The sequence below is a fragment of the Thermothielavioides terrestris genome, chromosome 4, assembly GCF_000226115.1.
Source record: "Thermothielavioides terrestris NRRL 8126 chromosome 4, complete sequence".
NCBI classification, from domain to species: Eukaryota; Fungi; Ascomycota; class Sordariomycetes; order Sordariales; family Chaetomiaceae; genus Thermothielavioides; species Thermothielavioides terrestris.
In genome coordinates, this window is record NC_016460.1 from 1933895 (window position 1) to 1961349 (window position 27455).

General features: G+C 57.7%; 9 protein-coding genes across 9 annotated transcripts; 6 read left to right on the top strand and 3 right to left on the bottom strand.

Annotated features, from left to right (window-relative positions):
* Positions 1 to 574: 574 nt before the first annotated feature.
* On the top strand, positions 575 to 4839 carry THITE_121780 (glycosyltransferase family 2 protein; the record flags this gene model as incomplete). The annotated part of the gene is made up of 7 exons (XM_003655367.1): positions 575 to 715; positions 917 to 1275; positions 1353 to 1554; positions 2271 to 2421; positions 2582 to 3662; positions 3748 to 4437; positions 4752 to 4839. 7 exons carry the CDS (start codon positions 575 to 577, stop codon positions 4837 to 4839), a joined length of 2712 nt encoding a protein of 903 aa, XP_003655415.1.
* Positions 4840 to 7260: 2421 nt separating this feature from the next.
* THITE_2119083 (uncharacterized protein) lies at positions 7261 to 7963 on the top strand. The gene has a single exon (XM_003655368.1). It carries the CDS (start codon positions 7577 to 7579, stop codon positions 7784 to 7786), a length of 210 nt encoding a protein of 69 aa, XP_003655416.1. The 5' UTR covers positions 7261 to 7576; the 3' UTR covers positions 7787 to 7963.
* On the bottom strand, positions 7964 to 9476 carry THITE_2119087 (uncharacterized protein). The gene is made up of 3 exons (XM_003655369.1): positions 8881 to 9476; positions 8622 to 8833; positions 7964 to 8571 (listed from the first exon to the last, which is right to left on the bottom strand). Exons 1-3 carry the CDS (start codon positions 9254 to 9256, stop codon positions 8152 to 8154), a joined length of 1008 nt encoding a protein of 335 aa, XP_003655417.1. The 5' UTR covers positions 9257 to 9476; the 3' UTR covers positions 7964 to 8151.
* Positions 9477 to 11348: 1872 nt separating this feature from the next.
* Positions 11349 to 13162, bottom strand: THITE_2119090 (uncharacterized protein). The gene is made up of 3 exons (XM_003655370.1): positions 12768 to 13162; positions 11921 to 12640; positions 11349 to 11845 (listed from the first exon to the last, which is right to left on the bottom strand). Exons 1-3 carry the CDS (start codon positions 12928 to 12930, stop codon positions 11412 to 11414), a joined length of 1317 nt encoding a protein of 438 aa, XP_003655418.1. The 5' UTR covers positions 12931 to 13162; the 3' UTR covers positions 11349 to 11411.
* Positions 13163 to 14032: 870 nt separating this feature from the next.
* THITE_113789 (uncharacterized protein) lies at positions 14033 to 16985 on the bottom strand (the record flags this gene model as incomplete). The annotated part of the gene is made up of 5 exons (XM_003655371.1): positions 14033 to 15138; positions 15195 to 15459; positions 15530 to 16431; positions 16501 to 16745; positions 16843 to 16985. 5 exons carry the CDS (start codon positions 16983 to 16985, stop codon positions 14033 to 14035), a joined length of 2661 nt encoding a protein of 886 aa, XP_003655419.1.
* An 827-nt stretch (positions 16986 to 17812) lies between these two features.
* On the top strand, positions 17813 to 19704 carry THITE_43879 (uncharacterized protein; the record flags this gene model as incomplete). Its single annotated transcript, XM_003655372.1, has 7 exons — positions 17813 to 18020; positions 18096 to 18408; positions 18470 to 18704; positions 18774 to 19067; positions 19128 to 19253; positions 19321 to 19484; positions 19545 to 19704. 7 exons carry the CDS (start codon positions 17813 to 17815, stop codon positions 19702 to 19704), a joined length of 1500 nt encoding a protein of 499 aa, XP_003655420.1.
* Positions 19705 to 20750: 1046 nt separating this feature from the next.
* THITE_2119095 (uncharacterized protein) lies at positions 20751 to 21482 on the top strand. The gene has a single exon (XM_003655373.1). The coding sequence runs from the start codon at positions 20791 to 20793 to the stop codon at positions 21475 to 21477; it is 687 nt and encodes a 228-aa protein (XP_003655421.1). The 5' UTR covers positions 20751 to 20790; the 3' UTR covers positions 21478 to 21482.
* An 812-nt stretch (positions 21483 to 22294) lies between these two features.
* THITE_2053969 (uncharacterized protein) lies at positions 22295 to 24004 on the top strand (the record flags this gene model as incomplete). The annotated part of the gene is made up of 5 exons (XM_003655374.1): positions 22295 to 22810; positions 22877 to 23039; positions 23107 to 23299; positions 23373 to 23558; positions 23716 to 24004. The coding sequence occupies 5 exons, from the start codon at positions 22295 to 22297 to the stop codon at positions 24002 to 24004; spliced, it is 1347 nt and encodes a 448-aa protein (XP_003655422.1).
* A 2233-nt stretch (positions 24005 to 26237) lies between these two features.
* THITE_32558 (uncharacterized protein) lies at positions 26238 to 26429 on the top strand (the record flags this gene model as incomplete). The annotated part of the gene is made up of 1 exon (XM_003655375.1): positions 26238 to 26429. A coding segment is annotated over one exon (192 nt), but the record flags the coding sequence as incomplete, so codon positions are not given.
* Positions 26430 to 27455: the final 1026 nt, after the last annotated feature.

Consider the following 27455-nt stretch of genomic DNA (forward strand, 5'->3'; position numbering starts at 1 on the left):
TCTCACGCTGAGAGCCGGCAGCGGTTCCGATTGTCGATCCAGATGCAGCGCGGGTATTTGAGCCTCAAGCGGCTGCTTCCGCGTCGATCTGCACTGCACAGGAGACTTAGTGTAGTACCCGCCTTGGCATCGGCTGTCGTGAGGAAAGAGGTTGATCATTGCGCTGTCAGGAAGCTTCCCAGGGCTTTATCTGTGAACCCCTGGTGGCAGATCAGCCTCTATCACAAGAGTAATTCCCCGACCACTCCATCAGGGCAACGTTATGGCCGACACTTCCCTTGGCCTCCTGACCAGCAGGCAGCAAGAACCTTTGCCGGACGTCGCTCCAGCACCTACGTAGGTGGCGCTCCTACATGTCATGGAGTCCGGCTCCGGAGTACCCCAGCCAGCGCCTCAAGCAGCGGGTGCTACGCAAGCCCGCAAGAACTACGATCAGTCGGAAACTCGAGCCGCTGAGGCTAGGCGAGAAAGGCGTTCGGAGGCTTTATCAACGCGAAACCACGGAGTAACGCAGGCACAATTCCCGGCTCTCTTTCCCATGCGCTTTCTCGCACCACTCGGCAAGTCACTGAAGATGCGGTACCCAATTTCCGCGCTTCCCGTTCTCGCCCTGTGGCTTCGAGGGGCCGTTGGCAAGTACGATGCCAAGCTCTGCGACGATGGTAGCTACACTAGCGCTGACGGCGACTTCACCTGTAAGACACCTTCAGGCGAGGTATTGTGTTGGTTAGGTTGCCCGAGACGTTAACGCACACGGCCATAGACGTCCCCAACGCGTGGAACGCAGACAGTCAAGGTTTTTCCTGTATCGCGGTGAGTGATCGGCCGCCGGCCTTCCCATCCGCAATTACCACCGAGACTAACGGAGCGCTGGCAGGTCCGGGACTCACCGCCAACCTTCGACGCGACCTGGAAGTGGTCCTCGGACCCAGGGTCTGTCCACTCGTACCCCCACGTGAAGTTCACAGACCCCGCCCTGCCGGTGGCTTTCGCCAACATATCGGCACTGACACTCTCGGTGCAATGGGCCATGGGCCCGGGATCGACGCCACTGTCTGTGCCTGGTCTTGACTCTTCCGGCTTGGCGAAGCTCGATGCCTCGGCCAATGCGGCGTTCGACATCTTTGCAGATCGCAATGCTGCCAGCTCGCAGAACGAGACCGAAGCCGAGACGGAAATCATGGTCTGGCTGGGAAGGGTCGGGTACGCGGAGCCGCTGGGGTACGACGACGGCGATGCGTTCCTCGCCAAGGTCACCGCCGGCCACACTGAATTGTAACGTGGACCCGGCCCGGGCGATGGCCCGTCCAGCATCCCGAGCGTTGGCTGACCAACCCCCCACCCCCCTCCAGCACCCTGCACAAGGGCACGAACCAGAGAGGCACGAACGTCTACACCTGGGCGGCCGAGTCCAATGAGACCAGCTTCGCAGCCGAGATATCGCCCCTGATCCAGTATCTCTGGTGGACCGGCCTAGTATCTGCCGGCTCGTACCTGGGGCTCATCAGCTTTGGCACCGAAGGGTACCATGCGGAAGGGAACGTCAGCTTCGCGGTCTCGAACTACCACGTAAACGTGTTGGTCGGACCTGCCCCAACGCTCAGCTTCGGACAGATACCGACCTCTTGCCCTCCGTCGGCTGCGGGACGCCGGAATGGGCCGTGGCTGCATGGCGTGCCGATCAGCGGGATTGCTGGTGTCTTGCTATTCATCCTCTAATCAAGCCCTTACCCGTCTACCTCCCCGAATACCGGGGAGGGCGTACCTGCATTGGGAAGGAGTGTACAGTACATGTGATTTTGATTCGGACTTTTTCTTTTTCGTCTCATCCATCCGGCGAGCCGGGCAAGACGTTGCGCTCAGACTGTGGTTTCATTCTTCAAATCATGTGTTCCGTTGTGTCAAAGCCGCCATGGGTTGTCTTAGCCATGCGATCATCTCTCCTCGTCATAGACTGCCGGCCGAACTAGGTCCTTGTCATCGGATCAATGCTCCTTTCTCCCCGGGCAGATCATTGAGCAGCCGGCGCCGGCATACCACCGAGACGCTCGACGTCACCGCGAATTCCTGGTAACCTGACCGGCAGATTGGCCATGTAGCTTGGTGGTCCCGTCGGCTTCATATATGCCTGGCGGCTGTCAGAGCTTGTCGCACACTTCTGACTGCATCCCGCCAGCGGTAACCCCCAAAGCCTGCCCTCAGTGACCCCTTTGGCTGGGTCAGCAACGAAGCTCCTGTGGTTCCCCCCTGAGGGCCACCCTTACGATCAGCCCAGGATGGCACCGCCGCTCCTTACCCCCTCTCGGCCTACAACGCCGGGTTCGTTCCAGGGCAGGCCTTGGAGCCGTGAGACTCACGATCCGTTCAGGGACCCGTCCGAGGCATCGTCGCCCGGTACGGGCTCAAGAACGTCCGTTGTTCGTTGTCCATCCACCATGGGTCGCTGGGCAAGGAGGTTAACGTGTCACTTCAGGACCAGCCATCTCCGCCAGCTCCCGCTCCGGCAAGGACTCTGCCGACAGTTCCTGTGCATGATGGAGACGCAATTGTATGAAGCCATCCCTGACCCATTGGTACTCAGTTCTGACGAGGAAGAAGACACCCCTTCCTCCGCAAGAGGGGATCATGAACGAGAAGGCAGACTGCCTCCCCAGCTCAGACGAGGATGTCGAACGCGGGCATGCTGCCCCTGTCGCCCTCGCCGCCGCGCCAGAAAAGCGAACAGCAGCAGCCGCCGGCGGCTTCAAAAAGAGCGGCAACCTTCTTCGACGCAGCTACGAAGCCCTCCGGAGGACGTACTGCCCGCGCGAAGAACCAGGCCTCGTCTTGCCCACCAGCCCCACCGACGACGAGAAGCTGAAGTACCTGAGCACCAACCGCATCCCGCTGTACGTGTTCGGAGTCTTCTCCTTTCTGACTTTATCGGCGGGCATGTGGCTGTTCGCGATATCGGCGCCCATATTTTACTGGTACGGCGTCTTCGTGGCGTTCCTCAACATCTACCTCATCATCTCGTACTTCGTGGGCGTCGTCGGCCGCGACTGGGATTACACGACGCACCAGCAGATCGTCCAGCAGTATCCCATAAACGAGGACACGGCCCCGACCGTCGACGTCTACCTGCCGTGCTGCTCGGAGCCGCTCGAGATCCTGGAGAACACGTACCAGCACATCGTCAAGCTCGACTGGCCGGCCGCCAAGCTGCGCGTGTACGTGCTCGACGACGGCGACCAGGCGGCGGTGCGCGACCTGGCGCGCAGCTACGGGTTCGAGTACATCGTGCGCGGCGACCGGCCGCGGCTGCGCAAGGCGGGCAACCTGCGGTGGGCGTTCGCGCGCACGCAGGGCGACTTCTTCGCCATCTTCGACGCCGACTTCTGCCCCCGGCCCGACTTCCTGCGCGAGCTGGTCGTCGAGCACCTGGCCGACGACCGGACGGCCATCGTGCAGAGCCCGCAGTTCTTCCGCGTCACCGACGAGCAGACCTGGGTCGAGCAGGGCGCCGGCGCCACGCAGGAGCTCTTCTACCGCGTCGTGCAGGTCAACAGGAACCGCTGGGGCGCCTCGATCTGCGTCGGCAGCAATGCTGTCTACCGGCGGGCGGCGCTGGTGGACGTTGGCGGGACCGCCGAGATTGGTTTTTCGGAGGACGTTCACACCGGGTAAGTATTGAGTTGGGCCAGCTCCTGTTGCGTGGGATGGGGTTGATGTGGCGGTTCCCCGAGGGGACTGACTGACGGTCTACAGTTTCGGGGCTGTTGACCGCGGCTGGAAGGTCAAATATGTGCCGCTGTGTCTGGCAACGGGCATCTGCCCCAACACGCCACGCTCCTTCTTCTCGCAACAGATGCGCTGGGCGCGCGGCAGCACGACGCTGCTCACCACCAAGCACTTTTGGGTGTCGAATCTGACGCTCATGCAGAAGATCTGCTATCTCTGCGGTAAACTCCTTCACAAGGACTGCGCCACAAAAAGAAAACGCCCGCTGACTTTGTGTTGTATCCCAGGTCTTCTCTACTACTCGGCCGTCTCGCTCGGCATCTTCATCTCGCCCATCCCGGGCACGCTCCTTTTGTCGTTCCGCCCAGAGTGGTTCAAGTACTACAACCTGGCGTTCGCGATCCCGTCCATCGTCTACGGCTCGCTGGTCTTCCGCTTCTGGGCCAAGGCCAAGTACGGCCTCAACGTGCAGCACGTCATGGTGGTGCAGTCGTACGCGTACCTGACGGCCATCAAGGACCGCCTGTTCGGCATCGAGCTGCTGTGGGCCGCGTCCGGCGACAAGAAGGCCCACAAGAGCAACAAGTACCGCAACATGCGCATCCTCTGCTGGCTGTGGACCATCGCCACCGTCGGCGGCGTCGTCGCCATCGTCACCTACCGCATCCTCACGGGCTTCCCGTGGTACCACACCATTCCGCTGCTGGTGCTCAACACGTACAATCTTTACATTACACACTATTTTCTGCTCTGTTCGTGGCGGTGGTAGCCCGTCGGGACCGGCGGCATGGTACCCATATTTCTCGTTCTTTCATTGTGGCAGGACAGCCGAGGAAACCATGAGCGGCCAGGGGGGTTGGGATTGATCATCAGCGGTTGCCGACGGCTGGGCCCGGAAGACATCGCGGGACTAATTTCTTGATGACATACTGCGTACTGTCACAGTAACGATGGACGTAGATGCTAACTAGAGCTGCTAATCAAAAGTGGGTAGTCTTCTCTTGAGTTTGACTTTATGTTGATGTTTACAGTACAAGGATGTTTCGTCTGTCTCGAGTATTGATCCCCAAGGCGAACCATGGCAACCGCACGACGCCCCAAAAGTCCTACGGAAACTAACGTTACACGTTCAACCGGTGAAGGAACGTTACCGATTTAGCTTACCTTAGCACTCAGACTCTTTCCTTTCGTTCTCGGTTTTCCCTGCAAAGATGTAATGCTATACTAGGTAGGTAGTTTGTGTGTATCAACCATAGCGCGCCACGGGTGGTTGTCGAAATGGTCATGGCGCCCGTCTCCTTGGTCAGGGACAGTCCCTCAGACCGAAATATTTTACCTCGGAGGAGAACGTACGTTCAACTCTCCTTCCAGGAATAACCTCCCACCGAAAATATTTCTTCTTGAAAATGATCCCTTCGTTTAAAGACCCTCTCTTATCCTGAGGGATACTCTTTCAACTATATTGTGCTCTAAGAGGTAGGAGAATTTCGTCTAGACGACTTTTATAGCGATGATTTTAGAGAATTGGACATTGTCCTACGACTATGTGATCTAATTCGTACTCCAAGATGGTAGTGGAGACGATGTCTGTGGGAAGCACTTCCCACAAGGCATCTAAGGCATCATTACCAGGGCAGGGGCATCCGTTACAGCCCCACAGCCCAGAGTGACGCAAACATGTACTTATGCAGACAGACGCAAGGGTGGAGATTCCACCACCATCATCGAGAATCAATCAATCAATCAACGCATTGCGTAGCAATTGTGCCACAATGTCGACAACCCCCCGTGGCGCGCTATGGAATGTCTGCCCCAGTTTTCCCACAGCGCTGAGGAACAGTGGCAGACTGGCTTGAATTGATTGAGGTGGTTGGTGGGTGGTCCGTGGGATGGTTGCTTGGCTGCCCAAACCAGCCAACAGTGGCCTGAAACACCCAGTCTCCACTGTTGCCCAGCGTAGTGTACAGTACATACCTTCCAAGAGGGCGCCAAAGACCCAAAGCTTTGGGTAGACGTTAAAGAGGTCCCGCCAAGACTAATTTCGGCCAATTGTCGGCAATGTTTTTACAACGTTTTTACATAATCCTGATCGCCAAGGCGTTCACACTATCGCCAAGCGGTTAGTTCGCTAGGGGTACAGGGACGGCGCTAGCCCCCTACTAGTTAAGGTTTAGGTCAAGGTTAGGATATAGGTAAAGGTTAGGATATAGGTTAACTTCGTTTTCTTTTTTTTTCGATTTGGTTGAGGTTTCGCAAAGTTGTTGCGACGAGTCTTTGCGATTCTTCGTTGTTGATGTTGCTCGAAGTTGTTGCGGCCCTGCTCACCCTATGGCGATTGTAAATACTTGTAAGCGGCAATTTCCGAAATTAGTCTTGGCGGGACCTCTTTAACGACGACCCGCCTTTGAACAGCGTGGACTCGGATTACGATAGGCGCTCTGATTGGCCACAGGCAGTGTGGTAGGCCGTGTTTCAGGCCGATAACCTAAGGTACTGAACACTTACCATAGCGCGCCACGGGGGGTTGCCGAAATGGTCCTGGGGCCCGTCTCCGTGGCCAGGGACAATCCGAGAGACCGATGGAAATACCTAATTCCCCCAGGAGAGAACGTACGTTGTTGATTCCTCCTTCCGCAAGTAACCTTCGACCTGAAATACCTATTTTCTCTTGCAAATGATCCCTTCTCTTAAATACATTACGCTAAAGGATGTTCTCTCAACTACATCGTGCTCTAAGAGGTAGGATAATTTCGTCTCGGCGACGTTTATAGCAATGATTTTAGGACATTGAACATTCTCCAAATGCTCCAACATGGCAGTGGAGACCATGTCGACAACCACCCCCCCCCCCCCAAGCGCGCTATGGTACCATTAGCCCAATAACTTCTCAGGTACCTGAGGTAGCCGTACACAGTACTGCATCAACGCAAGCATCAAGGCCGCCGAAATTCCATGCAGTGCCCCCACCGAAAGAATCGTTCTTTTCGCAACAACCGCAACCTGCTATTCAGCTACCCCACATGAAGCCCGCCACAGCCGATCGAGAGAGAGAGCCGTCTCACATCCTGGCTGGAAATGCCTGTGGGAAGAAGGTGGGAGCGGCTGTCATCGCTATCCCAGGGCGCTTATTCCTGCAGGCGACTGGCTGTCAATTTGTTTCAATGCCCAACTCTGAGCAAAGGATCACCGTCACCTTGTTGGTGTTCTTGCATCGGGTACAGTGGCTCCAAATAAGAGCGTACCTCTGCGGGACTCAAACCACTGATCTAACGTTATCCATCACCCCTGGTTCAAACTTAGCACTATGGGAATGTGCACACACACGCGGCACTGATTACCCACTCTCAATCATGTCACGGGCTGAGCGTCGTACCAAGTCCAATCATGTCGCCGTCTCAGCCGCCTGGCCTCAGGACGCGGTCTGTATCCATTGCCTCGCGCGCCTCGCCGAGGTTGAGCATGGAACGAGCGCGTAGACGCGAGAGCAAGGCCGCGATTCGAAGTGCAGTTACGTATCGGCCAGGGCTGGATGCTTCTCGTGGACGGGGAACGGGCGGCCAGCGCTGGGCGGCTCAAGCCGGTCGCCAGAAAAGTCCGCCACGAGTCGCTCGATTCCCAAGCTGGCTCACGAACTCATACGCGCCAACCTGGAGGCCAACGCCCTTGGCGTTCCTCAACAGCAAGATGGGCGGTTATAGTCGCAGGAGATGAAGATAAAAGGCCCCGTTCTCCCGACACCGAGATCTATGAGACCCGACGCAGCAACTTTCCATCCCTAACCATCAAGCCCAAGACTCGCAGCCAATCTTAGTCCTACTCTATCTTCGCTCACGCTCGTCATCCCATCGCCGGCACAATGTCGTTCAACAGGGTTATCGCCAAGAAGGTACTCGGGCACGTCGTTACCCCCGGCGGGAAGAGGCTGGTACTCTCCGCCGCGACCAAGACCACAGCCTGGGAGAGGCCCGACTTCGCTGCGGACGCGATGAAGGCACCGTTGGAGGAAGCGGTGGTGGCTAACGAATCGGTCCTCCCCACCAACACGGCCGAGGTCATCCTACGGTAATGCCATCGAGATCCGAATCCGCAGGACGTCTGCTAACCGACAGCTAGTGAGGGCGACCACACAAGCGCTTCCGATGCCAGCTCGCATATCACCGCGGTCTGCATGGACAGCAGCGGGAACTTCATCAAGTCGGTTCATCTTTCTACCAGCAAGTGACACCTCTGGGCCACTACGGCCGAGGCGCACCCGGCAGATCAGAGTCATCGGAGGAGGTTGTGGTAGTGCGGACTTTTGTTAGATACACAGTGGGCCGTAATCAAGCTCATTACATGCACAGACGATTCTTTGGGGACGCACCGAGATAACTGGTGAGCTATAATCAAACTCATCACACCCCTGGCCTTAGCAATGCCCTAGGTTCCGGGTCATTCCTCTCCATGCTGCTTCACCTCGGGCTGCCCAGCCTCCCCAGCCTCCCCGGGAAGCGGGTCCCGGGTGTCCGGCGATTCCTCCGTGAACCATGTGTCCCCGAGTAGCTCCTCCGCCGTCGGTCTGTCACGTGGGTCCAGCTTCATAATCTTTAGAATGAACTCCTTATCGGCCGGGGGGATCTCCCTCGGGCCCGCCCTAGCGAACGGCTTCGCTGGAGGCCCCTGACCGTTGATGAAGTCAATGATGGTCATGGTTCCCGGGTCGTTGAAGTCGCTATAGGATCGCGGATACGGGCCGAAGAACTTGTGGATCCGCTTCAGGACGGTGAACTCGTAAGCGTCGTCTTCCGGGTCAACCCCTTCAACCTTGGGGTTGAACAGGTGATAGCCGCCGCCGAGCAAGAGGCTGAGCATCTAGGGTGGATTAGCGGGGGAGGGGATGTCGCGGGACGGGGCCATCTTACCGCGGTACCGAACGACCATATGTCAGTCGCGGTGTTCCAGGGCAGCTGGAACGTGGCCTCGGGGCTGCGGGTGAAGCCGGCGCCGATAACGTGCCCTTCCCTCGCGAACGAGGACTGCTGGGATACTACGCCTCCGCAGTCGCCGAGTTGGACCTCGGAGAAGCGCTGGCCGTCCTGGCCGTGGTTGACGAATATATTATCCAGCTTGACATCTAGATGGTTCAGCAAACGTCGGCGGCCGGGGCGAGGGGGAACCTACCTGTGTGGACCATACCATCTCTATGTAGCACACGGAGAGCCTCCAAGACGCACCGGGCTACCTGCTTGATCTCGGGGCGCGACAGCCTCTTCTTGTTCGACTCGGTCAGCACGTCGCTGTCCAGGTACCGGAGAACGATGGAGGGCGGATCGGCCGGCTCGCAGATCTCGTCGACAAGAGGGCGGAGGAAAGGGGTCTCGGACTGGTAGCGCTTGAGGACGTCAGCTTCATTTTGTAGGCGCCAGTGGCCCCTGATGCTCTTGACGATGCACTTCTCGCCGCTCCGGTTCCTGCATCCGGGATGGTCAGCACTCAGCAGACACCCTAGGCAGCGACGCCGCGGGAACTTGCCTGGCGAGGTACACCGCCCCTTCATCGGCCGCCCTGTGCAATTCCTTTATGATGGTGTAGGAGGAGAGACGTCCGATAAGGACCGCGTCTGCGCTGAGCAGCCGTGCCATCGGTAGATGCTCGTCGACTGTCGCGTTCGTCACCTCGCTTTCTCCGCACGCCATAGGCTGTGATGAGTTTGGGAAATGGAGCCTGGCGCCCGATCCAGGCGCTCAGCCCCCCGATAGCGCCGAGAATACCAGCCACAGTCACAGCCACCGCCATCACCAGCCACCAGCCACCAGCCACCAACTCGGTGGAAGCCACCGTTTCTTGCGGTTCTCGATCACCAATACCCGAGGGCTGAAGGAAAAAAAAGCGGGGATTTTCGCAGCGGTACAAAATCGCCGGATTATCTCCGACACACCAACTTACACCAAACTCTGTTAGTGCAAGATTAAACTTCAAATATCTTAGCAACTACTTAACTAAAGTTGATAAAACTTTAAGAGGATATATTTTTAATACAATGGCTCTTTATTTCAAAATCTAACTTTAGTTAGTTTAAAATAGGGTTAGGGATATATATATATATATATATATATTTATAAAATTTCTTATTGAAGCGAAGCTTCAAGACGAGACCTTGCGCTAGGTACTGTGTACACAGTGTAAGCGAAGTCGGAGGCTTTGCTTCATTTACCAGGCCTTTTCGACAGAGTTTGTACACAGTGTAAGCGAAGTCGGAGGCTTTGCTTCATTTACCAGGCCTTTTCGACAGAGTTTCTCGTGCGTGGATTGGATGCCACACCAAGCCTTACCGTATTAGGCTAAAGCTTTCCCCTTTTAAGACATCTCTACTACAGTGTCAATTCTATACCTCTATAAAGTGGTGATAACTAGGCTCTAACTTTGTTGTCAGCTTATAGAAGATATAGAAACATTAATGGCTACTTGACATAGTTCGAAAATATAGTGTTGTAGACGCTATTGAGAATGTTGGCGACGTCGTGGTGGTGTGGCGTTGTGGCTGAACTACGCCCTTACCTAGGTAGGCAAGGCGAGCTATCGCTTCGGCCAGCTTCGCTTCACCACTTGCTGGGGCGTGGCACAGCCAAGGTCTCGTAGGTTAGGGTTATCTATGGTTGTCCGGTTGAAAGTGCCTCTCTTTCCTTCTCGGAGAGAGGGCGACGAAAATCCCCACTTTTTCTTCAGCCCTTGGGTAATCCGATCTCCCATCATAATTGATCTCCCATCGCACCTGCGAAAATACCAGCAGTCAGTTAGTTGATTACTGCGACGCGACCCCAGTAAAATGACTACACAGTTCCAGTAGAATGACTACACGCGTCAGGGTGGCCCGTGCGCCACCACCAAAAGGTTATCCTTAAAGAGGTCCCGCCAAGACTAATTTCGGAGACTGCCGCGTACAAGTATTTACAAATCGCCAAGGGGTAAGCGGGGCCGCGACGACGTCGAGCAACATCAACGACATCAACGACGAACAATCGTAAAGACTCGTTGCAACAACTTTACGAAACCTCAACCAAATCAAAAAAAAAGAAAACGAAGTTAACCCTCATCCTAACCTTGATCCTCACCCTAACTATAACCCTCACCCTAACCAGCGGGGGGCTGGCGCCGCCCCCCGCACCCCCGGTGAACTAACCCGTGGCTAACCCATGGCGATAGTGCAAACCCCTTGGCGGTCTTGGCGGGGTACTGACGCTGTAAAAACATTGCCGACAATTGGCCGAAATTAGTCTTGGCGGGACCTCTTTAAGATCCAGCCACCAAAATCGGGGAGCACAAGTCGACATAGCCCCTAGCCAATGCATCACCATAGAAAACGCCTATACGCCTACAGGATATACGTATCGTAAATGCTCAATGTTGAAGCCCTGTCGAGGAGCTTTAAATAGAGGATTTTCTTTCGTAGTTTGGCCTAGTATTAGGCAAGCAATTGAGGGTTGCTTTGTGGTAGTCGCTTTTGTCGTTGGGAGTGACGCGTGACTCCGGTACTGTACCTAGGTACTTACCGTGGGGCGGCGTGGTGATGCGCGCTACAGTGGAGAATTTTGATGGTGGCGCACGGGCCACACCTTCGCGTCTAGTCATTCTACTGGAACTGTGTAGTCATTTTACTGGGGTCGACTGCGACGGGGCAAGTTTAGATTTCAAGACTGCATTCTATCTCGGTCTCAAACCTCTGTCCCGCACCCGGGAACACGAGGAGTCTCGTCAGGGCCCTCAGGCTCAGGAATCGGCGTCGAGCTCCGCTCGGCCGCCCATGGCCCCAGAGCAGCTCGCCTCTCCATCCGCCTCCGCCACGGTCGGTACACAAACACCGAGCCCACACCGACGAGCAGGAAGATGCCGCAGATACAACCACCGATGATGTCGTAGTTGTCGCCGATGGCGCTGACGCCGTCCCAGAACCTGCCCTCAGGCTTGGCCACGTTCTGCACCAGCGACAAGATCTGGATGATGCCGATGAAGGCCGAGACAAACACGGTGATGCCGGTCAGCACGATGGAGTAGTACAGGATGGCGACAGGGTCCCTGGAGAAGGCTTTGGAGGTGTACAGGGCCATCATCAGGGCGCCGTCAGCCGTGTCCAGCAGGCACATGCCAGCTGCGCAGGGTCAGTCTTGGCCTCCACACGGGGAGCATCTCCTCAGCAATAAGGCAGGCGGTGGGTGGCACGCACCTGTAAACAGAACCGGAAAAATCAAAATCACCCACATGCTCGTCCCCTGCGCGGCCTGGATGCTCGCGATGCCCAGAATGGCAATCTCCGAGCTGGTATCAAACCCCAGCCCGAACAGAATCCCCAGCGGAAACATCTTCCACGGCCGATCCACCATCCTGAACAGCTTCCGGAACACGTGCGCCATGAACCCGGGCCCATCCAGCTGCAGCGCCGCCACATGCCGCCGCTGCTCCTCCTCCTCCTCTTGTTCCTCCCCAGCACCGTCCCCCTCGCCCTCGCGAACCACGCTCTCCGGGCCATCCACCCCTCCATCCCTTTCCCGCCGGCGCTCCCTCAACAAGCCCCTCAACCTCCCCACCAACCGCCAGAGCACCCACCCATTACCGAGACACAGCAGCAGCAGGAACGCCGCCGACACGCTCGTCCCAATGATCCCGCCGACGCGCTGGAACCCGCCGAACCGCTCGCGCAGCGCGCCCGCCGTGGCCGCCACCGCCACGCACGTGGCCAGCACGACGGTCGAGTGGCCGAGGCTGAAGAAGGTCCCCACGGCGACGGGCCGCCGCTGCTTGTGGTCACTGCCGCCGGCGCCGCCGCCGGTGGCGATCAGGCGGCGCGTGGTCAGGTCGATGGCCGCGATGTGGTCGGCGTCGAGGGCGTGGCGGAGGCCGAGCGTGTAGGCCAGCGCGGCGGGGGTGATGAGGGCGGGGTGGGAGTCTGGGGGATTTAGTTTTTTTTGTCAGTCGTTCACCGCGCGGGGAAGGTGGGATAGGGGTTGGGGAGGGGGGTTGGGAGGGAGGTGGCAAAGGGGTTGGTTTTGTAGGGGGTAGGAAGGGCAACGTACGCAGGACAATGCCGGCGACGGCCCAGACGACGACGTTGGCGAGGACCAGCAGGCCGATCAGGCGCAGAGCGGGGGGCGGGATGGCGGCGAGGTAGCGTGGCAGGCGCCAGGTGGGGAGCCATTTTGGTCGAGAGAGGCACACGCGCAGGCGGGAGAGGAACATGGCGCGCGGGCGTATGGGCCGGTTGTTGGGTAGGGTCGTGAGGGGGTAAAGATGAGTTGGTGAATGCACGAGGAATTGCAAAATAGCAAAAGAAGAAAAGGGACGGGAGGTTGTCATGTGTAGTGGCTCGGCGGCGGGGAGACGCAGAACCCATGCTCGCAGACCATATTATGATTTCAACTCAGAGCCGGTTAGTTATACAGCGTCTACTTCTCTGATACAGATCCTTGGCAGCCCGCATGACCCTCTCTCTACCTCCGCGACATGCGAGCTTTTATCTTCTAGGCGTGCATTTGGTGCTACTTTGTGATAAGGCTTATCTTTGACAATGTTGGCGTTGGTTATGCCATTGTGTTTGCAAGCACAGGGCGAAAGTGGGTCCAAATGCTCGAAACCCTCAGTCTCAGATGGGCGCAACCAAGCAACAGATCAGTGTAACTAAATGGCATCTAGCGTACCCAAGGGCGAAAGGAAAAATGGGGATTTTCATTGGCGAAAGGTGCTTTTACCCGAGGGCAAAGAAGGAAAAAAAAAAAAAAAAAAAACAAGAGGGCTGCGAAAATCCCCACCTTTCCTCTTGCCCTCGGGGAATAGCTCGGCATCTGTGTGTAGGGAGGCAACCTGAAGCAAAAAGGAGCCGTCTAGCAGCCATTTGAGGATGAGGAGGACGGTCAATATACGTGGTTAGGTGGTGACAGATTGAAGCCAAATCATAACTGCCTATGGATACACTACCACACAATAGACTTCTCATGTTTCAATTACAGAGAAACACACCCCGCGATAGCTTCACTTCGTTAACGGCTAGGTAGGATTATAGAGCTATCTACGGGGCCTTTTCTCCTGCAGTGACACAGACACACACCCCCAAATTGAATACCTTACATTACATTTGCCTGTTCAGTTGCTCAGTGGCTTGCAACCCTTGTGCCAGTATAGTGGTTCCAACAGACTAATCCTCAGCTCCATGCCGCTCGGCATGAACGGTCAATCATACTCCGGCGGATTGCCCACTCTTTATGACACCAATCTCACCTCTCTCTACCGCGGTCAAACAGCGTACCTTAGACAATCGCAACCAGGCCGTCGAACAGCCGTCTCCTCAGTTCTCTCCACCTTCCTCTGGACCCAGGTCCGGAAGTTCGCCACGCTTCAGCTGCGTAAAGGCTCTTGCCAGACCTCGGCATAACGGCCGCCAGGCGGCCTGGTTCATCAAGGTCTTCGTGGCATCGCCGAGGAGGATCGCCTGGCTGTTGGGGCCTCGCAGGCGACCAACACCCGTGATATAGATTTCCGCCTCGGCGCCGGACGCTATCCACTTCTCCACGTCCCGCCTCTCCGCCAGCTTGTCCAGCCCTATCACCGTGCCTCGCTGCTGCGGCGCGCTCGGACTCGCTCCCTCGGGCTGCTGCGATCGATCCCGATCCCGATCCCGCGGCGGCCCTGGAGCGAGATGCGCGTACAGCCAGATGTAGCACACGGAGACGCACAGATTTAGGGCGTCGTAGCAGGCAAAGCGCCGGGCGTTGCGGAGCTCGGAGAAGATGACGGCCGCGTGCCAGAGACACTTGCGTGCCCCGGCGCGGTCGCGGTGGAAGAACCGCCCCATGTGCGCTTTTGCCCTTGCCATCCCGGCCTGGTCCGTTTGCCAGCCGGTGGCACGGTATAGCGTCGCGAGTGGGACGAGCCTCAAGATGGCTAGTACGTGGACAACCAGGTCTGTTGTTGGGTGTCGGCTACCAAGATGGGTGTACGCCTCCGTGTCGATGGTTTCATCTACGAACGATCTCTCGTCCGGAGAATCCCTGGGCGACAGGGGTACGCTTGATGGCGGCAGGGGCCCAGCGCGTTCATCGTCCGGCTCGCCTGGATTCGAAAATATCGACCGTAACATCCTCGACGAACGCGATTGACGGCTGCGCAGCCGGTCATCTACGTAAAGTTCCAGCACGCGGATCCTCCGTCTAAAGTGATCCGGTGGTGACGAGGTGGCAGTGACCCCGAGTAGGGAGTCCTCACGCGAGTCGCGGACTGGATCGAGGACACGCTGACGAGCAGCCGTGCCCGAGCCGCCAGTAAATTTACTCCGCCACTCTTCAGCGCTCTGACATTGCCAGAGTGCGGGGTCGCAAGGTGGCTCGTGAACGAAGTCGGTGATGTTGAAGAGGGGTGGCTGGTCCAAGAAGACGTAGCCGAGACATTCCAACGCTGCCATCCGATCAATGTTAGTAACCGGGGAATGATTCGAGTTTCCACAAGCTTACCGTGCACGCAATATATGAGGCGTCTATTTGACTCCGCCGACAGCCACGCTTGCCATTCGTCATGTGGCTTTTGAGTGACCGCACGGTCAACGCATTCGCCCCGCTCGTGGTGCGATGTCAAGGCGCGCAGCCCGCTGACGAGCGCGCTTCTCTCAAACTGCGACGTGACGAGGCCCATCTTGGTACCGGCGAAGAAGTGGAGGACGTGGCGCAGAAAGAGACTCTGCGGGAGAAAGGGGCCGGTCCACTTTGATCGTGGCGGAATCTGGAGCCCAGGTCAGTTGCGATTAAGGAGGGAGAAGGAAGCAACAGATATCGAAAGTGCCGAAACCTACGTGAATCTTGATCGCCCTGTCCAGCAGCTCTCGCAACACCAACCCGTATTCGCAGGCATCCCGGACCTCGGAGTATTGGCTCCCCACAGCCGCGACGGCGGTGAGCAGGATCCACGGCAAGTTGTCGTCTCTCAGCCTGGAAGGGTGCAGGAACGGAAACTTGGGATCGAAGTATTCCAGGTAGAGCTCGACGAAGGCGTGGAGGAGCTCGGTGCTGATGAACCGGCACGAATCGCACTCCCGCTCGCGGTAGTAGAAGGCGCGTATGTCTTCAATGGCGCGGCCGGGAACCCGATAGATGTGACCAAAGAGCTCGGCCTCAGCTACGTAGAGTTGATCCGGAGAAGCGGCGGGAAACTCCGGACAAGGCGCCCTCTTGTGCGCGGGGCTCTGGCGGCGGTCCCCAAGCTGCTGGCGGTGTGGATGGGGGTGGGAAGCCGGGCTCCCAGAGCTATCTTCGGTTTGAATCGACATGTGGATTGAAGCTGGCCCACCGCCATCTTGCGGTTGGTACCATTGGCCGGTGGGTTCGAAACTAGAGATGCCGACCTGGTGGTGGCCGAACATCCCCAGCTCTGTGGCTGTCGACAAGAACGGGAATCCCATGATCATCGGGTCTACCAGGTCTAACCCCAGCGTCCAAGGGTCGTGACCGCCAAGTCCGAAGGACCACGAATCCGAACCCCAGGCCAGTCCATCAAGCGTGGAGGAAGAGGTGGGCGGATCGAGGCCAGTTGACACGCCCAGTAAATCACCCGACGAAGGCGTAGGGGCATGAGCCACCACCGACGATGAATCCGAATACTGCAACACTCGCCGAGGAGAGTTTAGAACCGGGTGCGCGTTCACATCAGCGTTCTCTGCGCGGGGTTCCTCCGTCTGACAGTCATCACGAGTCTGGCCTGCACAAAGGTTCTCATCAATTTCGTTCGAAGCCGCCGCAGCATCTTGGGGACGTGCGTGTATCTTACCTCCATCCGAGTCGTCATCCACGACGGCCGGGGGAGTGACCAATGCGGCACCGGCCTCGCCGGACGGCCCGCCCCGCCGGTACTCGCAGCCATGACCCCGCCGGACACATCGGGAACAGGGCAGTCCGCCGTCGCAGCGCTGCTTCAGCCTGGCACAGCGCACGCATGCCAGCTGAGCGCGTCGCGGATGCTCGGGCCAGTCGGCATGAGCGTGATGCGTCCCCCAGTGGCGGAGCAGAGAGTCCCTTCAGAGTTCAGACAAGGCGCCCATCAGGGGAAAAAGAAAGGAAAGCGGATGTAGGGGGGCTCAATTGCCCTGCTTAGGGGCTTGCTCTCTCTTACCTTCGCGGGAACGCTTTGGAGCACGCGCTACAGTGAAACGGCTTCGCGCCGGAGTGCCGGAGCAGATGGCGGTTGCGGTGCTCCTTGCGCTGGAACGTCTCCCCGCAATGCCCGCAGGAGAGTGATTCGGCGCGGGGCGGCATTACACAGTATGTGCGAGCACGAGAGGGAAACAAGTGGCCCTTCCCGCAGCTCCTGGCATGGACCGACCGGTCATCGAGAAGCTGTGGGATGCAGGCTGATGCGGATCACGGATGTGGTGGAGCATCGGTGCCATGGTGGAGAGGTGGGTGGATGACATTCCGCCCCTGAGACGCTAAGCCTAAAGGGCCATGATGCCAGCTCCGTAGCCCTCCTTCCCTTCCCACCCTCTTTCCCCGTGATGATACACCGAGGTTCGTGGGCACATGTTCACGTTGTCGCGTGACCCCCGAACCTCAACGGGCCGGCGTGATGGTGATGTCTCCGCCATCGGCTCCCCACCCCCACCGCAGCCGACACGCTCCCTTGGACCCACGAGTACTCCGTCCACATTCACTTGCAAGCCCACAAGTAAACTGTAATCTGTATGGAATACTGTAGATCAATGCAGTTACCCCATACCCCGCATTCCCATCGGCAAACAGGCAATTCGCTACCGCGCTGTCGGCGCACGCGCTCCGCGTCCCGAGTCCCCTTTCCGGGAGCCAAGTGCTTTGCACCCAACCACGGTAAAGGAGCTACAAGTTGAAACTCGAGGCTCCGCGGGTGGCGAGCGAAGATGAACTACAAAAACTGGGCTCAGTGGGGAGCCGGTCCATTGCCATTCAAATAACAACCTAGAACGCCGGGCCCCTCCCCGCCCTTTCATGATTCATGACTTCCGTGACGTCTTTCTGTTAAAACAGTGGGCGTTGAGCTCGCCTATTCATCTGGGAAACCCCCAACTAGCTACTGCAAAATGTTCCATCACGATTTGTTGTCCCGGGCGATGTCTCTTGCGCGGGAACGCCCGGGGGTCCTATTCCTGGCGGTCGCCCTCGCGTCCTTGGTGCTGCGGGCCGTATACCTCTTATATCTCCATCCGTTAGCCTCGTTCCGCGGCCCCCGTCGAGCGGCGCTTTCAGAATGGTGGCTCTATTCGGTGGCCAAGACCGGTCGGCCAGAAGAGATCCTGGAGCAGCTGCATCGAAAGTACAGTATGTGTCCCTGCCCAGTGTGTGTGTATGTGTGTGTTGCGCAGTTGGCGCTTATAGCCTCCGGGCCATTCACAGATACGCGAGCCCTCCGAATCGGCCCTAATGAGCTTCACCTGTCCGACTCGACCCTCTACCACACCGTGTACTCCCAGGGCCACTCCTTTGCCAAACATGCGCACTTCTATGACGCCTTCGGAACCGTTCCTTCGCTGTTCCTGGAGCGGGACCGCGACCGGCACCGACAAAGACGCAAGGCCCTCGGCAGATTCTTTTCCAAGGCGTCCATCCGTGGCATGCAGCGACTTCTGTCCGCCAAGGTAGAGGCGCTGTGTGACCTGATATCAGCCAAGGCAAATGAGGGCCCTGTGAACTTCTACAATGCCGCCAGGTGTGTGCTGGAGACCCTGGCGATTGCCTCGGTTAGAGTTCCCTTGCTGATCTATGCCCAGATGCATGACGGTGGATATCATCTCGGACCTCTCCTTAGGGCAGTCTTTCAACCTGATGGATGACGCAAAAGCGAACGACTTCGCCGCAGATTATCTCCATGTATTCAACCTGGTCGCTGAGTCGATCTGGGACTTCATGTACATCCCCCTCGCTCGGCGGGCTGCGGGCATGATTCCGCCAGCCCTCGCAGCATGGATAGGGGGGCCAGTCTCGCACTTCGCACGGTTCATGAAGGTACGGTACAGGCAGAAACACTCCGAGACCGCTCTGTCGGGCGTTGTGCTGACAGTATCCTTCCTCGAGGTAATCCGATCTACCGTGGCGCGGTTCAAGCATGCAAAGGCTACGGGAAAGCCATTCGAACATGAGGTCGTCTTGGAGGCGCTCTCCGAGCTTCCCGACGAGGAGATGGTCATAGAGGCCGTTGATCTCCTCGTAGCAGGCTCCGACACCACCGCAACCACGCTTGCTGTTGCCTTGCACCAGTTAGCCCGCAACCAACAGGCGCATACGGCCCTGGAGAATGAGATTCGCCAGGCCAAGCTCGAGACGGCCGCGGATTACGATCTGACCTCTCTCGAGCAGCTCCCGTATCTGGTGAGTTCTATTACCAACACTCCACACGAGTTTTGCCGTTGAGCAGTCTGACCTGGGCAGTCTGCTTGCGTGAAAGAAGCACTTCGCTTCGCAATGGCAGTGCCCGGCCGCTTGCCTCGCGTGGTTCCTCCGCCACGACCGGGTGCGGGCCCGCTTACGGTCGACGGGCAGGTTATTCCCCCTGGGGTACGTATCCTACCAACCAAGGCTCGCTTCTCTTTCCCCCCAATGCGCTGAGCAAAATCATCGGTAGACCGTCGTCGGTATTTCCGCGTACACGGTCCATTTCGACGAGAAGATATGGGGCGCCGACGCCCGAGAGTTCCGCCCAGAGCGGTGGCTCGAGCCGGGAGCAAAAGAACTTGACAAATATCTAGTGACTTTCTCAAAAGGGGTGAGGCAATGTTTGGGAATAAAGTAAGTTCCGAATACATAACCCCTTGCGTCCGGGCAGGGCAGCGTGCTTAGATGACACAGTTTAGCGTACGCCGAGCTCACGCTGGCGTTGGCTATGTTGACGGCCCGGTTTGATTTCACCCCGGATGATACTATGAGTAAGGAGGACGTTGAGGTCATTGACAATTTCACCGCCGGGTTCAGGGGCTCGGGGCCTCGGCTCAAGTTTTCCAACTTGTGAGTCCAGAGTGCTTGGGTATTACAAAGAAACAAACATGTGAAGGAGAAGGGGAAGGGAGAAGGGGACAAGGAAGAACACGGGCAAGGAGATTGAATCTAGAAGAACCAGCGTTTGCTCTTGACCTGTGCAATGCATTTCCTCCGTCGAATTTAGTGCTCAACACTACAGAACCATTGGCATGCTGCTTTTATTGATTTTCTCCGCCTTGAACTGCAAGAGCAGACCCGGGTCCCCTATCACTTAGACTAGAAACAGAGCAAGACACGAAGCAGGGTGGAAGCAGTGGATCGGCCGACTTTCGCGAACAAGCACGGCATCCGGGAACTTGAAGAAGGATAGGGGTAATCATTTGATCGGAATACTCCGGGGTCATGTTCGTTGGCAGGGCCACGAAACCGATAGTGCGGTCCTGCGCAGCTACCCCGGGCCCGAGGAACATGCGGGGCCCCGGATTTTCTCCCCGCAAACATCGGCAGAGAGAAACGGCTGTTGATCGGAACCTACCTATCCTTGTTGTCGTTGAGCATGGCTTCTTCCAAGGGGGTGTGTTCCCGCCGCAAACCCCGCCGGGATCCCCACACAACCCGGTGCGCCGCTTCTCATCATGCATTAAGAACAAGCCCAGCTCCTTACGGCCCTGGCCGGGGCCCGGCATGGTTCCAGGAAAGGGAACGAGTCCACACAACAGGCCGACAGCCGTAGCGAAGCCGCCATCCAATATGGAGTCTACATCTACCACCTTGGAATACTTTGGTACAATACAGAGGCCCAAAGCACTTTGGCGGAAGGCACAGCGCTAACTTCCACTGATAGGATGTACAACCTTCAGACTCCGAACCAAGGGTGTCACGATATTCCTTGATTCATGGCTGGATAGACCTTCGGTCCTGCCCAAGTATCTCGCAGTCGACGATGTGACGGAAGCGGACTACATCATCATCTCTCACGCCCACTTCGACCAGTAACTATGGCCCCAGCTCGAACCCGGAGCGCCGGTTGATGACCCCGTGCCCGTGGCTAATCAATGACTCTCACAACCCGCACAGTCTTCCCGGGGCCGACCGCATCGCGATTCGGACGGGCGCGATGGTGATCGCGAACTGCGAGGCGATCAACTGCTTGCGAAAGGCCGGCGTGCCAGAGGAGCAGCTGCTCCCCGTCCAAGGGGGCGAGAGACTGCCGCTGTTTACGCGGGAAGTTCGCCTCCGGGCGCAACGGGGCGAGGTGCCCCTGGCTGCGTGGCCGCCGGGCCGGCCGCCGTACCCGCACCACAGTCTCGCTGCGCTCTCCGTCCACGTCTGGCCATCCCTCCATGCCTTTGTGCCGTTTCCTCACCCGCAGATCATGGACACCGGGGTCGTCTACACGGATGACGAGCCGTACGCGAGCACGCTGGACATCACGCTCGGCATGAAATACGGCCTGCTGAGACTGCGCGACGTGGTCCCGGCGGAGCAAATGGACGATGGGATGAGGTCGTTCTGCGACTACGTCGACGACCGCGAGAAGCACGTGTTCTCGCATTGCGACGGCGGCCAGCTCATGTACAACTTTATCATCGACGGCAAGGCGCTGCTCTGGAGCGCGCACCTAGGCGGCTACGAGGGCATCCTGAAGAGCATCGAGCCGAAGCCCCAGATTGCGATCCTGGCGATCGCCGGGCGAGCCAACCTGGACGGCAGACCGTTTCGCGGGGTCGGCCGCCCAGTTTGCGTCCAAGCTCGTCCGGTGGTTGGGGCAGCCGAGGCAGGTCATCTGGTGCTTACACGATGAGAGGTAACGTGGCGCAGTCTCTCCATCGAAACCAGGGGAGGCAGAGGAGAACGAGCTGACATCTGATTTACTTAGCTGCATCGCGCCAGTCCGCGTGGACACGACGGCTGCTACCGAGACTGTGGAGCGAGAAACGAGTTCGACCATCTTGGACTTAGAGCCGGCGAAGTGCGTCGTGCTGGACCTCTAGCGAAGACAGCAATGTTTAATTCCTCGCAGGAGTGTTGTGAGATAGACGGGGAGAGTGGACATCTGATGATCTCTGCTTCCTCTCGAGACCATAGCTTCGAGAAACGCTTTTGACAGAGAATTTGCGTCTTGATTCTCATCAGGCCTCTATGATCTGTATACCCGAACCGAATTCAAAGTGCAAGCAAAGCAGAGGTGAATGGTTGGCGAATCCCCAAAGTTCGGCTACCCGAGTTCCAAAAAAGAACAGAGGCAGCGGAAAATCTCCACTCTTCCACCATCGCCTTCGGGCAGTTGCTCGCTACAGACAGAATGTCTTTCAGCTCCACGGATGAGCGATCGGCAGGCTCAACGCCCCAGGCCCCTGGAGCACTTGACCCCGCCGGCAACCCCCAGGCAACCCCCGCCGGCAGCTTCCCGTCTGCTTACCAGCAACACGGTACACCACCGGCAACCCCACAGAGGTATTCCACCACATAAACCGGAACTTCATACGGGCAGTATGACGGCCGTGGGTGTGGGGTATACTTAACCATGGAAACCCTGACGAGCCCAGTGAACGAGCGGCAAAGAACCTGTGCACTTCCCTTGACGGCCACCATTGCATATCCTCCAGCAAGGCTACGACATGGCGGGCTTCCGAGTCATCATCATTGGAGGCGGTCTTTCGGGGCCCCTGCTCGCTAACGGTCTCTTAAACAACGGCGTCGACTTCGTCCTATACGAACGAGACTCCGAGACCGCCAAGTACGAAGGGTACCAGATTCGACTTGGCGAGGGAGCGCTGAGAGGTTTCGCCGCGTGCCTGACACAGTCACGCACTGAAGCCATCATGCGCAAGCTCGGAAAGTCCTCCGGCACCCACCAGACCGCGCCGGCGCTGTACACTTCGAAGTTCGAGCAGTTGGTCGATTTCTCAAAGGTGCCGTCCTACACGAAATCCTCGGCCATCAACCGCGTCGTGCTACGGGACCTTCTCATGGAGCCGGTCAAGGCGGCCAAACGGGTCCAGTACCGGCGCGAATTCTCGCGCTACGAGATCATTCGCGTGGACGAGGGCGCGGAGAAGGTCAAGGTGCATTTCAAGGACGGGTCCTCGGATATCTGCGACGTGCTCATCGGCGCGGACGGAAGTCGATCGAGGGTAAGTGGCCGCCCCTTGGTCCCCTACGATCGAGACATTCTTCGGTTTAACTAACTGAACTGCTAGATCAATCACCAACTGGGTCTCGACAATCTCGTCCCTCTCAAGTCGCATTGGTCGTTCTTGTCGAAGGGCAAGCTCCCTCGTGAACGCATGCTCGAGCTGCCTGAGCATCTCCAGAAAGGCCCCATCATAGTCTTTTCAAAGGGCATTTCGCTGTACTACGCCCGTATGTCCACCTTTCCTGAACTCCCGCCCGACTGCCACCACACGAATGTGTGCTAACGTCCCGGAAGTCTATCTCCCTGAAGATTTCCGTAATCAAAACGCCTCGAAGGACGGCACGAAAGTGATATCCTACGACGAGGAGGGCGCATCATTCTACTGGGGCTTGAACGCCCCCGTGGAAATGGTCCCTTTTCAGAAGCCCGAGGAAATCAGGGACCGGAGACAGCTGTGTCTGGACCTCATCAAACATTGGGCTCCCGAGTTGTGAGAAAAGAACCTCCTACCCCCAATAAGGCCGTTTGCCGGCTTGCTGACGATCCGTGTGATACGCCAGCCATCGGATGCTTCGCGTTGGCGAGAACGACGCTGAAGCACCCGGCGTGCACGTCACCATGCTCAGCGCGAGCACCCAGCCAAGCCTGGGGTGGCGTGGGGACGTCCAGAGACGTGGAAACGACGGGCAAGGACATCCCCGCGTATGGCTTTGTGGAGATGCAATTCATGCTATGCAGCCCAACCGGTACGTTCTATCATCTCGATCGCGGGGGATGAGAGTCGATTCTTGGCAGGGTTCTTTTGTGAGCGGCAGAGAGACGCAAACAAAATTCACACCCATCCTCACCTGCCGAGGCAAGCGCCTAATACTTCCACGAGTTGCTGACGACGGTCTCCCACAGCGGCCAAGGAGGAAATCAAGCGCTGTCTGACTGCGCCGACCTCCTTCCACAACTGCTGCGGCTCCATTCGCTAGCCCACTCGCCAACCACACTCGAGGTGCGCGCAGCTTGCAAGGAGTACGAGGCAGCGATGATCCCTCGAGCTTTCGCGTGGGTTCGGAAAAGCGGGGGCAGCAGCATGCCGGTGAGCATACTCCCGAGTTCGATCTTCGCGTGGCCCTTTCTTTCATGTGGAGGTTCCCTGCTGACGAAGACTATCAACAGCATATCGACTTGGACGGCTGGTTAGGTACACTTGTAAAGGCCGTGTCCTTCGTGGTTTTGCCGGTGTTGCAAATATATCATCGAGTAACGGCTGGCAGAGACAACTAGATATCGCTCAGGCTGCATGCAGCATGTGAACATCCGCGTGTATGATTAGCTGTTCCTGTATCCGAGTTGTCAGATCTCGTCGCAGTGTTCGCTATATCTCAACCAAGCTGGCTATCGCCTGTTCTGATCTAAGAGACCAGGTCCCGCGGATCGTGTCTGATAATTGCGATATAAAGTAGATTGCAAGCTATAAAACTGTCTTGCCCCTCAGAAACTGTGATATGGATCATCGTAGCATCTCCGTCAAGCGCGCTATGGTAGTTGTACGTTTTTCGAGATATGTACTGTTAGTCAATACCAAGAAAGAGATTATTGGCTTGATACTGATTGAATCCTTTTCCCTGTGCAAACGGATTTCAGGGGTAGTAAACAAATGAAGCTTGGTTGGCCTGGATACCAAGAGTGATTCGGTGATTCGTCGAAGCGCCCAACCACATCCGCTTGCCCCTCTGCCGTTTCCCAACCCGCTTTGCAGCCTAGCCGGGATGCTAAGCTTTTCCTGCAGCTCGGGGCGTGTCAGGAGTGCTGTGGCGAAAGAAGGTGGGCGGAGATGCACGCTCAGGTGACCAGTGTTTCATGCCCCAAACCCCCTGAAACCCTCAGGGCAAGGCGGCTTCGCCAACCACGTGGCAGGAAGGGGTGCTCGTCAAGTGCATCGCCACCTACGGGCTGAAGGGAGAGCAGCACGAAGGGTGGCAAAGAGGTGTCCGTCAACCCTGCTCCGCCACTTGAGCCGGCCAGCCGGCTCAACAGGAAGAGGATACCGAAGCGTGCCCCTCCAATCACCACAACCAGCACCCTCTCCCCCTCCCCCGAGATCTCCCGCCCACCAAGCCCCCTCCATTCTACCACCACCTGCCTCAACGCCGTGAACCCCGCCAACGGCTCGCCCGACTTGGCAGGTTGAAGGCCGACTTGCTCTTCACGCCGCCTGCGAGCTGTTGTTGCCTGCAGTTGCCTGGCAGGACGGCTTGAATTATCCAGTGCACCCTCCCCTCTGGCACTCTGCGTGAGCCAACTCCTTATCCTTGTCGTCCAACCTCACGCCACCAATAGCAAGACGACGTCTCGCCGAGCTGCCTTGTGTAACACACGCTTAGCGTCCCCCCCACCCCCCAACCAACCTTTCCATTCTTCTCCCTCTCCTCTTCCTCCCCTCCTACCCCCTCACTCTCTCCTGCTCCTTACCGTGTACTACGAGGGAAAGGGGCATCGAACTTAGTCTGTCGAAGACTTCGGCTTACTCAACCAAAGGGCGCCACTGCCACGCTGTTTTTGTACCAAGGGGGCTGGAGCTAGCCCGCTTCTTAAGTCTAAGTTGGTGCTAAGGGGCGTCCGTTGATCCTCCAACCCTCTCTCTGCGCAGTCCGGTCAGTGGTAGCAACGTATCGCGGAGGCAACCGACTTCGCCCCCTGCAGTCCCCTTTCCCCACCGGCAGCTGCCTGGGGATGTGCGTTCGTGTCGTGCGCGACTGGACACGGCGGTTCGGGGAGCCTTGCGCCCTCCACCGCGCTTCTCAATCTGCACTGTGCGCGGAGGACGAAAGTTCTGAGGTCTGATTAGCGACAAGCCTGTGTTGATTATGGCGGTCGTCGTTGGTCGTGATCGCTCGGACGGGGCGGTGAAGGGTTTTCAAGAAAAAATAAAAACATCAAACAATCGAAAAATCGACTACTCGGCTCCCACGTGGCCGCGCATTGCCTGCGTGTCGCTGCAACTCCTTGGAATCGAATGAACTGATTGAGAAAGACCGATCTTCTGATCTTTGCGACGCCAAGCTGCCCGGGGGGGGGGGGGGGGGGGCGGCCCCGGTGCTTGTTCACCGGGAAGAGAGAATGCGATTAATCATTATCCATGATCAAGTCAATGCTCCAGCACCCAGCTAGAGACGTATACCAGTCTACGGAGTAGGGTCGAGGGTCTAGGTAAAGCAATAAGACGACATTGGGCCGATGGAGACCGCTCGGTGCGGCGCGCCCCGCGCCGCGATTAGCGCCCAGCTGGGAAGCCGGGACGGTTCCAGGTTTGGCTACGGCGCTCCAAATCCATCACTGTCCATAAACGTGACACTCGTTTGCAACTGACTCCAACCAAATAAACAAACCTGGCCCACTTTCAAAATCGCTCTTCGCTATATGCAATAAAACATTGCCTACCCTGCCTATCGCTCCCGCTTACCTACCTTACCTATAGCTTGTGCGCACCTTGCCTCTACACTAGCTCCTATAGTTGTATACCCTATGGCACCTACAGTTGCGCACCTTGCGGCACCCACAGTTGCGCACCCTGCGACACCCACAGTTGCGTATTCTGCAGCACCCACAGTTGCGCACCCTGCGGCACCCACAGGGCAGTTGCGTACTCTGCGGCACCCACAGTAGGTTGTGTAGGGCCTGCGGCACCCACAGGGCAGTTGCGCACCCTGCGGTACCCACAGTTGCGCACCCTGCGGCACCCACAGCTGCGCACCCTGCGGCACCCACAGGGCAGTTACGCACCCTGCGGCACCTACAGGGCAGTTGCGCACCCTGTGGCACCTACAGTTGCGCACCCTACCTGCGGCAGCCACAGTTGTGTACCCTGCCTGTGGCTTATGCGCACCCTGCTTGCAGTAGCTATAGTTGTGTACTCTGCTTGCGGCAGCCACAGTTGTGTACCCTGCTTGTAGCTTATATACGCCTTGCCTATAGCTCCTAGAGATATTGCAAGGTGTAAGGTAGCTAAAATATCTTCAATTGCATAGAGCGGGGGGCGATTGTATAGAGCGAGGGGCGATTCTTAAAATCGGGTTGTAGTGGGGTAAGCTGGTTGCTGTGGCGATTGTTCGGCTGGCGGTCAGTTGCAAATGGGTTTGGGTTAATGGACAGTGAAGGATTTGGAGCGCCGTATTTGGTGGGTGAAGAGTGGGGTGGAGGCGATGCTGTGCACTTGCACCACGCAGCGCTGCTGGACTCGGGGTGTGTCAACAGCCACACAAGCCAAGGCGCGCTCGCAGCTTCGGCTTCTCTGCGCGGTACTCTCACAGGACAGCTGTCAATCCTACGTGGTCGATACTGTACTGTCAGCTCGCCTTGATCTCTGCAAAGGTTGCTCAAATTTTTGCACGTGCTGAGAGTCGATGGGTGGTCCTGTCGGAGCGCGCAGGCCGAGGTCAGCCAGTGGCGGGCATGGCGGGCATGGCGGGCATGGGTGGCGGGGCGGATCGTTGCGGAGGCGGTGCGGCCAGCGAGGCACAGGCAGGCGGCCTGTCGCCGCAGCGGCGGACTTGCAGGAAGGCAGGAGAGCACCCAGCCCGAGCCTCAATGCGAGGCCGGAAGGAGGCCGCGCAACAGGCTCTTCTAGGTGCCAGGTAAGGTACCTTAGTGGT

Coding starts and splice junctions, on each gene's coding strand:
- THITE_2119090 (XM_003655370.1), bottom strand. CDS start 12,930: ATGTTCCTCTCCCGCCTGCGCGTGTGCCTCTCTCGACCAAAATGGCTC. Junction 12,641..12,767: donor CGTCGCCGGCATTGTCCTGC/GTACGTTGCCCT, acceptor TAAATCCCCCAG/ACTCCCACCCCGCCCTCATC. Junction 11,846..11,920: donor TTTTCCGGTTCTGTTTACAG/GTGCGTGCCACC, acceptor GACCCTGCGCAG/CTGGCATGTGCCTGCTGGAC.
- THITE_2119087 (XM_003655369.1), bottom strand. CDS start 9,256: ATGAAGGGGCGGTGTACCTCGCCAGGCAAGTTCCCGCGGCGTCGCTGC. Junction 8,834..8,880: donor AGATGGTATGGTCCACACAG/GTAGGTTCCCCC, acceptor TGAACCATCTAG/ATGTCAAGCTGGATAATATA. Junction 8,572..8,621: donor TATGGTCGTTCGGTACCGCG/GTAAGATGGCCC, acceptor AATCCACCCTAG/ATGCTCAGCCTCTTGCTCGG.
- THITE_2119095 (XM_003655373.1), top strand. CDS start 20,791: ATGGTGATCGCGAACTGCGAGGCGATCAACTGCTTGCGAAAGGCCGGC.
- THITE_2119083 (XM_003655368.1), top strand. CDS start 7,577: ATGTCGTTCAACAGGGTTATCGCCAAGAAGGTACTCGGGCACGTCGTT.